General features: G+C 32.4%; 1 protein-coding gene across 2 annotated transcripts; it reads left to right on the plus strand.

Annotated features, from left to right (window-relative positions):
• The first annotated feature begins 2,224 nt into the window (after positions 1-2,224).
• Positions 2,225-6,728, plus strand: LOC149143794 (triacylglycerol lipase 2-like). Of its 2 annotated transcripts, XM_089448861.1 has the most exons (9): positions 2,225-2,610; positions 2,761-2,871; positions 3,093-3,242; positions 4,586-4,696; positions 4,809-4,952; positions 5,040-5,080; positions 5,644-5,729; positions 5,947-6,036; positions 6,188-6,726. In XM_089448861.1, exons 1-9 carry the CDS (start codon positions 2,392-2,394, stop codon positions 6,484-6,486), a joined length of 1,251 nt encoding a protein of 416 aa, XP_089304987.1. In that variant the 5' UTR covers positions 2,225-2,391; the 3' UTR covers positions 6,487-6,726. The 2 variants fall into 2 exon arrangements, with proteins under 2 accessions (XP_089304987.1, XP_089304988.1); XM_089448862.1 differs by lacking the exon at positions 5,947-6,036 and having other exon boundaries at positions 6,188-6,728.
• The last annotated feature ends 2,819 nt before the right edge of the window (positions 6,729-9,547 follow it).

Genomic DNA, 9,547 nt, shown 5'->3' on the forward strand with positions numbered 1-9,547 from the left:
TAAATTGGCCCTTTTCCTTCTTAGATATCCCTCATAAAGTGGATTTTTCCATATTTATTATCATTCCTATTTCCTTACAAAATAACTCTATTATGCCTTTGAAATTCTCAATTACCCATATAATACCTTCATAAAAAATCAAAATATCATCTACAAATAGTAGATGTGTGATAGTACATGATGATGTAATAAATAATCTTTTGAAGCTACCATTTTCCATTACTTCTTTAATTGAAATACTTAATCGCTCAATAATTAATATGAATGATAGAGCCCCGAGGGTTAGCTCAATTGGTCAAGGATCTCGTTGCTAAAGCACCTTGCCATTGGGAGGTCACATGTTCGATGCCCTCGAGGTTAGGTTTGGATTAGTTTGATTGGTGGGTGTGGTCCAAACTAGTTTACCTGGTCATACACTTTGGATAAGTCTTCTTTAATTGTCATCAAACTTTTATTCATAATTTTTATTGAATGAATACTTTCTTGAGCTATCATGTGGGCCTCATGAATCTACCTTCCCTCTAAAAACCTTTTTTTCTCTACAAATTTGTTCTAATAAAATATTTTAGTTACATTTTATATGATTTTAGAGATGGATTTGCATAATGAGATTGCCTAAATTTCTCATTATGCAAATCCATATAAATATTTGTAACATCCTATAAATAATTCCATATAAAGATAATCTAGTCTTAGATTTTTATCCTTTGAGAACTTTGCAAGATCTAATATAGTTTTTCTTTCATGACTTCTTTCATTAAAACCTAACTATCCTTTAAAAAGAAATAACAAATTTTATAATATAGTATTGTAATACAAAAAATTTCCAAAAAAATAAAAATTTAAAATATGTTTTTATGAAATATTTTTATACATTCTTTTTAAATATATTAAATACTTTAAAAATAAAAAACATCAATAATTTAACATACATTTCGATGAAATCTTTTTGACATACATTTTTATGAAATATTTGTATATATATTTTTAAATATATCAAATATTTAAAAAATGAAAAACATCAATCAATGGTTATATTTGTAAATACTTAAAAAATAAGAAACATCAATAAAATAAAAAACATCAATCAATAGTTATATTTGTAAATACTTAAAAAATAAAAAACATCTATATTTTCACGTACATTTCTATAGAATCTTTTTGACATACATATTTATGAAATATTTGTATATATATTTTTAAATATATCGAATATTTAAAAAGTCAAAAAAATCAATGAATGGTCATATTTGTAAATACTTAAAAAAAAAAAAATATCTATATTTTCACATACATTTCTATAGAATCTTTTTGACATACATATTTATGAAATATTTGTATATATATTTTTAAATATATCGAATATTTAAAAAGTCAAAAACATCAATCAATGGTTATAGTTGTAAATATTTAAAAAATAAAAAACATCTATATTTTCACATACATTTCTATAGAATCTTTTTGACATACATATTTATGAAATATTTGTATATATATTTTTAAATATATCGAATATTTAAAAAGTCAAAAACATCAATCAACGGTTATATTTGTAAATACTTAAAAAATAAAAAACATCTATATTTTCACATACATTTCTATAGAATCTTTTTGACATACATATTTATGAAATATTTGTATATATATTTTTAAATATATCGAATATTTAAAAAGTCAAAAACATCAATCAATGGTTATATTTGTAAATACTTAAAAACTAAAAAAACATCAATCAATGATTATATTTGTAAATACTTAAAAGATAAAAAACATCAATATTTTAAAGTACATTTCTATAAAATCTTTTTGAAATACATTTTTATGAGATATTTGTATATATATTTTAAATATATGGAATATTTAAAAAATCAAAAACATCAATCAATAGTTATATATGTAAATACTTAAAAAAAAATTAAAAACATTAATATTTTAACATAGATTTTTATGAAATCTTTTTGACGTACATTTTTATGAAATAACTGTATATATATTTTTATATATATCAAATATTTAAAAAATCAAAAACACCCATCAATAAAGAATTAACATCCTAAATTACGATAACGTGTCATATTTTATGACCATGAAAGAAAAACTAAATATATAAATGAATTTGTTTTTCCCTTATTAATTATATATATATATTTATTTATTAAATAGATTAAACTAAAAATAAATCTGCAAATATGTGAAGAGTCAATTATAAAAGACAGCATACATTTTCTTTCTGCACCATCTCTGCAATGGCCAGAGTAGGGTGAATCACCTTGGTCTGTTGGGAGCCAATCTCCTGGAAGTTATAGTTACATAAACCTGTCCTGTGCCTTTGTGTGGTTTCAAATTAAAATTATCTTGAAGTTGTTTACATAAAAAGGATTTGTGATTTCTATGAACACAGATCTGAGAGCATCTGTGAGAAGTGCAGCCTTTCACTGTTCTTCTGGTGGGCGGGCATTTATGGAGGCGTGGAAAATGATATTTGGTTTACTTTTCTGTATTGGTTTCAATTCAAATACCTTCTTTGTCAGCGGAGCGCAGGAGCCAGGCCGTTTCTGCGCCACACTCGTGCAACCTTATTATTCTAAATATGGTTGCCAGGAATACAAGGTATAAAATTAATGGACACAGTGAATTCACATTGATATTATGCAGCTTAAACCAAATGGTTTATTTGGTTTCTCTGGTTTTCTGAGGATAATTATTGTATTTATTGCACAGTTTCTTCAGTTGAAAAAACAATTATTGTATTTGTTGCAGACTACAACTGTAGATGGCTTTCGGTTGGGAGTTCAGAGGATCTATTCTCGGGCATTCCCATCTAAATCCAATCGAAACAGTCCTATTTTCTTTAACCATGGCATTTTAACAGTATGTATAAATTAATTTGATATAGGTATTTTTAATCTGCAGATTCTGAAAATATTTCAGAATTCAGATATCACGAAAAAACTCCATTGTTTAATGGACTCTCTCTCGAATCAGAGATATTCTAAAAATCTGCAATGAACACTATGTGACCAAACCTTTTAGCTCTTTCTGTTTTGTTTGAATTTCTCGAAGGCCCCACTGATTTGAGAACTCTATGGCAGAGTGGAATCTCTTGGGTGGTGAATCCCCCTGATCAAGCCGATGTGTCCCCTGCGTTTGTTCTGGCAGATGCAGGCTACGATGTTTGGATTGGGAATGCTCGCACCACGAGTTACAGCTATGGCCATGAATACTTGACAGAATTAGATGAGGTATATCACCATGGTTCATATATCTTTCTGCTATCCAGTAACAATTTGAACAAGCGTTTCAAGGGGGTTAGTTTAGTTAGCTGAATTTTTATAGTTAACATGTTTATCTCTATTATTGAAAGGTCATGAGTTGGTTGAACATATTCTTCTAGATTTATTAATCTCAGAAATTAACTTGAATCTCAGATATTATTCCACATTTATTAATCTTAGAAACTAACTTGAATCTCACATTGTCTCTGGACACTCTCATGATCAGGATCACTGGTTGGAATGCAAGGGATAGGGGTGATTTGAGGGTGGGTTAATTTTTGCTCCCTGGTTGAGCATATTATTTTGCATTTATTAGACGGCTGGGCGGGATGGCTTTCGCTCCCCTCAGCCGGGATCAAATCCTGGGGCAGTGTTTCTGTGGACTGCCCTTTGGTCATCTGTTGGCTTCGGCCTTATGGACGATTTGTTACGGCTATGCCGTATGCTGTAAAAATCTGCTGGCTTTCGGCCATATGTTGTAAAAATCTGCTGGCCTCGCTATATGTTGATTTTCCGTCTGAAAAAATGATTTTGCATTTATTAATTTTAGAAATTAACATCAATTTCACTCCTCTCTGGACATTCTCTAGATCAGGGTCAGTGGTTGGAAAGCGGCTGACAGGGGTGGGTTAATATTTTGATCTTACTTCTGTCTCTAGAGTCACTCAGTGGTTGGAATGTAGAGATAGAGATGCGTTAGTTTTTGGATCTCACTCACACTTTCAAGATCAGGCTTTCTAATTGAGTTACTTTCGAGAATCAGGCTCCGTAATTGAGCTAGCAGGAAGTGAAACTTACAATTTGATTATGATGTTTACTAATATTTTTATCTCTTTGCACAAATTATGTATTTTCTGAATTTATTGATTTTAGAAATTAACTTTAATATAAATTTCAAAAATATTATGAAATACAATTAATTAATAGGAAGTGAAACTTACAATTTGATTATGATGATTACTAATATTTTTATCTCTTTGCACAAATTATGTATTTTCTGAATTTATTGATCTTAGAAATTAACTTGAATATAAATTTCAAAAATATTATGAAATACAATTAATTAATAGGAACCTGTTAATTTTTTGATCTCACAATTGTAAATCCAATTTTAAAATATTTTCCAAATCTACTATCCATACCAGGATAACCATTAAATGTATATAAAAAAAATAATAATAATAACTTTCCGATTTATCCATCTGCTATGAATTTCTGGAAAATTTAGTAGGTATAGCCAATGAAAAATCCATGGTTTCTGGATGCTGTGATATGTGATACTAATGATATATGGATAATCAACTCCTCAGGCATACTGGGATTGGAGCTTGGATGAATTGGCAGCCTTTGACCTTCCCAGCATGATGTACCTAGTGCACAACATTACAAACCGAAAAGTTCATCTCATCGGCCACTCTCAGGTAGTTATTATAAGTTTATTTATAGCTTGGCAGGACCAGATAATGAACTAGTTTTTTAACAGAATAATAAGCTCATTGTTTGCTAAAGCATTTGGCCTGGAATAATTTTCAGGGAGCTCAATGCGCCCTGGCTGCTTTAAGTGAAGGGCTTTTAGTGGATATTGTGGACAAAGTGGCATTATTGGCTCCAGTTGCTTATGACTCTCATATGTTTTCGCCGATAGCAGTTGCTGGAAACGTTCTAAATGTGGGCCAGGTGAACCCTGATAGCAGTCCCTTCTAACTCTGTGTTTCTATTAAACTCTCTTCTTCTTATTCTCATCTGTCTGGTTCATCATGGCAGCTACTTGAAGACTTCAGAATCTATGCGTTTAGCACAAAAACGTGAGTATAGAAAAGTTTAGTATTTTTTTAATTTATACATGGAATAAGATTTATCTTGTAGAGCTGAGGCTTCTGTGATCCATAACAAGTTTGAGAGAGATTTTTCGGCGAAAATCACATGAGAAACCATTTGTCAACGCGTTTCAAACCAACCAGTGTGGTTCATCGTCAGGACAACTTGTCCTGACGATGAACCACACTGGTTGGAAACGCGTCCACAAATGGTTTCCTGACAATGAACCACACTGGTTGGTTCGAAATGCGTCGACAAATGGTTTCGGTTCGAAACGCGTCGACAAATGGTTTCTCATGTGATTTTCGCCAAAAAATCTCTCTCAACGATTTATCTTTATTTTAATTGCAGATTTTGGAATTCTAAATTTATTTCCGATTTTGGAATCTTAAGTTGATAGTAGATTTTGGAATGTGATCATAGGAACTAGATTAAATAATTGACTAGCTAAGCTGCTTTGCATCATATTCTAGAATATTCTCAAAACAGTTCATTTCAACTAGAACAAAGAAGAAGCTGAATTTTTTGTTTGAATTTTTTTTTGTTACAGGCCGATAACAGGACAGCAAATTATTGATCTTATATGTCTCAGAGAAAATGTGCTGTGTATTAATAGTCTTACGTCCACTTTTACAGGTATTAATATTTAATAAAAAAAATTCAAAAAATCTTACTTCAAATACTTGATTAATAATTAATTTTTTAGAAATGTATATGATATAATAATTAATTTGTTGAAAATATGCCATATAATTATATCTGATGTAATAGTAACAGCAAAATACTAATAACAAACTTTGTTACTTTCATCAAATCCAAACACTAAAACTCTTGAAGTGGACATGTACTGTAGGAATAAACTGCTGCCTTAACATTTCTAGAAGTGGGATGTATGAGACTTCAGAGGCTACCTCAGCTAAGAACTTAATTCATTTAGCTCAATGTGAGTAGTAACTATATATAAATATTTTATTATGTTTTTTTAGATGAATCATATTAAATTGTTTGAAACATTAAACCATATTGGTTTTAAAAAAAAAATCCCAAATCTCAAATTAGTTTTTAAACAAATTGGTTGCCATCGGTGCATGCAGTGTATAGAGCAAACAAGTTTCAGAAATATGATTATGGAGCTGCAGAGAACAATCAGAGGTATAATTCCATGTATCCTCCGGCATATGATCTGTCCAGAGTGCCCACCCAAAACTTGTTCCTCGCTTCTGGAGGTGCAGACCCTCTTGCAGACCTACGAGACGTGGAAAAACTGAAGTGTGAGTTGAGAGAGGGATACAAATATGTTTTCAAGCCCAAATTTGCCCATTTGGACTTCCTCTACGCCATTGATGGCAAGGAGAAGCTCTATGATAGCGTCATCGCTTTTTTTCAGAGCTAGATCTTCTAGAACTAAAATCATGCCACGACACCATTACATGTTTCAATCAAATAAAAGTTAACGTTTTGATTACTTTAAGATTTTAACGTGTTGATTACTTTGATGAGCATGGCAAAGAGGGTAGGAGCTTTTAGAGTAAAAGTTAACGTGTTAAAGTTAACGTTTTAACGTGTTAAAGTTAACGTTTGGTACCAGATTTTAACGTGTTGATTACTTTGATGAGCATGGCAAAGAGGGTAGCAGCTTTTAGAGTAAATATGGAAAACAAGGTAGAGAAAGCTGAATGTTAAATTTTTCAAGTTTCATTGTGAAAAATGGTTATTAAATTCCTTAATTTTTTAAGGAAGGTAAGAGTGACTCTTCTCCAACTGTTTTAAGAGTAAAAATTTGTGATTATTTTTATGATTAAAAAGTTTTTTTAATTATATAAGTAATTTTTAATTTTAAAATTGTCAGGTTAAATTTTTTTTATCTAATAAATAGAAATTTATAATTATTTATATTACTTGTGTAATCATATAAATTGAATGATTGATGAATGCTAATAAATATGAATTCATAATAAACATAAAAATACTTATTTTAATATATATATAATTTTATTTAAAATAATACTAATTATTAAAATAGACAAAAAAAATCACTATATAAGCATATATACATTTAAAAAAATAGGTAATAATTAACTAAATTATAATTTTATTTAAGATAATAATTATTATTGATACAATAAAAAATTAATATATAATTTAAACATACATACATTTAAAAAAAAATTAAACATGTAACAAGATTTCTTTACCATAACCCACTTTATTATGGAGATTATTAATCTACATATAGACTTTGTTATAATATCATGGTTTATCAATACCACATGCCCAAAAATACCATAACTCAATCCATCTGACATATATGGCATTTTTTTAATTAATGAATTTAATTAAAAGGACAAAAAAGCGCAACTACTTTGAAAATAAATTTCAGCCTTTGATTTGTGTATATTATTAAGAATATTTTATAGAGATTATATTCTTACCATCCACCTAATAATTATTGATATTTAAATTAAAATTTTGAAATAAACATACATATTAACATAATTAAACAAAAATGCATAGTTACATGGTTAATTTCCAATTTTAAAATTTGAATTGTTACAATTAAATATACATTTAAGTAATATAACTTATTTAATTTTTATTATATTAATGTGTTTTTCAAATGAAATGTAAAAATTTATCATTAAGTGAGTTTATTGTTGTGCTAGGGTGCATCTAGGGATATTTAAGTGATATACCTTAATTTTTATTATATTAATGTGTTTTTCAAATAAAATTTAAAAACTTATCATTGAGTGAGTTTATTCCCAAAGAGTAGTCGTACTATGGTGCATCTAAGGATCCTATGGTGCATGGGATTTCAAAGTGTTAGACGTTTGAATATGCTAATGACTAACCAAGATGTTTATTTGTTTACAAAAAATTTTTATTCATGGTTCCAAAAAGAGGTATATCAGAAGAAAAATGCAAGTAGTCTCACCCCCACCAGGTTTGTTGACTACCGCTGAAAGCATATGACAATGAAATCAAAAACCATAAAGAGACATAGTCTACAACTTAAGAAGCCTTAGGCACCAATGGATGAACATAACATATAAAACACTTGTATCCTTGCTAGTCGTCAAAAGTGATAGAGATTGGGTTGTCCGAAGCTATTCCAGAAGGCGCCGGAGGATGAAAGGATGGGTTGTCAGGAGCTATTCTAGGAGGCAGCGGAGGATGAAAGGAGCATTGGACATGCACCTCGAAATGGGACATCCAGACCTCCAACTTCTCAACCTTCTCCAATAACAAATTCTGGCCTCGCTAGACCACCACTACACGCTCTCGGACATGGCACTAGAAGTAATGCATTTTGTTCAAAGTTGTTATCAATTCAATATGCTCCTCCCGTCGAACCCCCTTTGAAGTCTCTAGAGGCTCTAGAATTGACTGAATCAAGTCCCGACATCGTTCAACACAACAAACCTGTTGTTGACCATGACCACCATGACCTGTCAGCACACGACGGCCATAAACACCACGACGAGTCGAGCCCCCTCGCTACTCGACAGGAGAAATGTGGCCACCTTGACCCAACGCTGAGCCCCCATGCCTACCACCCTGAGCAACAGGGCCTATGCACTCAGAGTGCCCCGACTGCCCACCTCCTCTGCCCCCCGATGTGCGTGACTCGACCCACCACTGCTTTGACCACCTTGAACTGGGCCACCGCTGCCACTCACCATCTCGAGCCTAGACCTCAACATGTCTATGCCAGAACTGCTCGAATTGGCCTGCATAAATGCCCTGAGTAAGGAACAAGGTGCATGGTTGGCTTCCCGACACCTCTGGAATGAACAAAGGACCACCCGCCCAATACTGCCCGAACTTCCTGCACAAAAGGAGACACCACCAGCCCCGGCTGAACCTCCACACCCCACCGTGCCAAGAACACACTATACACAAAACAACCACCCACCACGAGCCAGAAATATGTAGCTCCCGTGAAGCGGCCACTTGCGAGTCCCACTAACCAGAGTTCGAGATTGTCGCTCCAATGGATCCACCCAACAACACAAAAGCCTGTAAATGGACCGAAGAAGACCACTACTACTCGCCTGTTCCAGAAAAAACTAGTTCCCACCCGACACAGACTAAAACTACGCAAGATGAAACAAAAACAACAGAATACCACCCCAAACAAATAACCATACCCTGTTTTCCTTGCACACTCATAGTGACTAAGTCCAATTCGGTAATTAACAACGACACACACCCGAAAGTAGGGAAGGAAATGTTGATGGCGATGTCGTCCCCTTGCCCGATAGGGGAACCTCTGCAACTCCCGCTTCTTCCTACAATGCCTGCACCACATACAACAATACTCGCGCATACGCAGAATGCGCAACGAATACCGCTGCCACCCTCCATAACATTCAGATACTTGCCACCACCCTCGAGACCCAGAGCGACATGAAACCTCACACAACAAAATTTACTCTTTCCCATACTCAAAG

The sequence above is a fragment of the Pinus tabuliformis genome, chromosome X (genome assembly GCF_031772625.1).
Source record: "Pinus tabuliformis cultivar Carrire ecotype Pingquan chromosome X, CPIR1, whole genome shotgun sequence".
NCBI lineage: Eukaryota > Viridiplantae > Streptophyta > Pinopsida > Pinales > Pinaceae > Pinus > Pinus tabuliformis.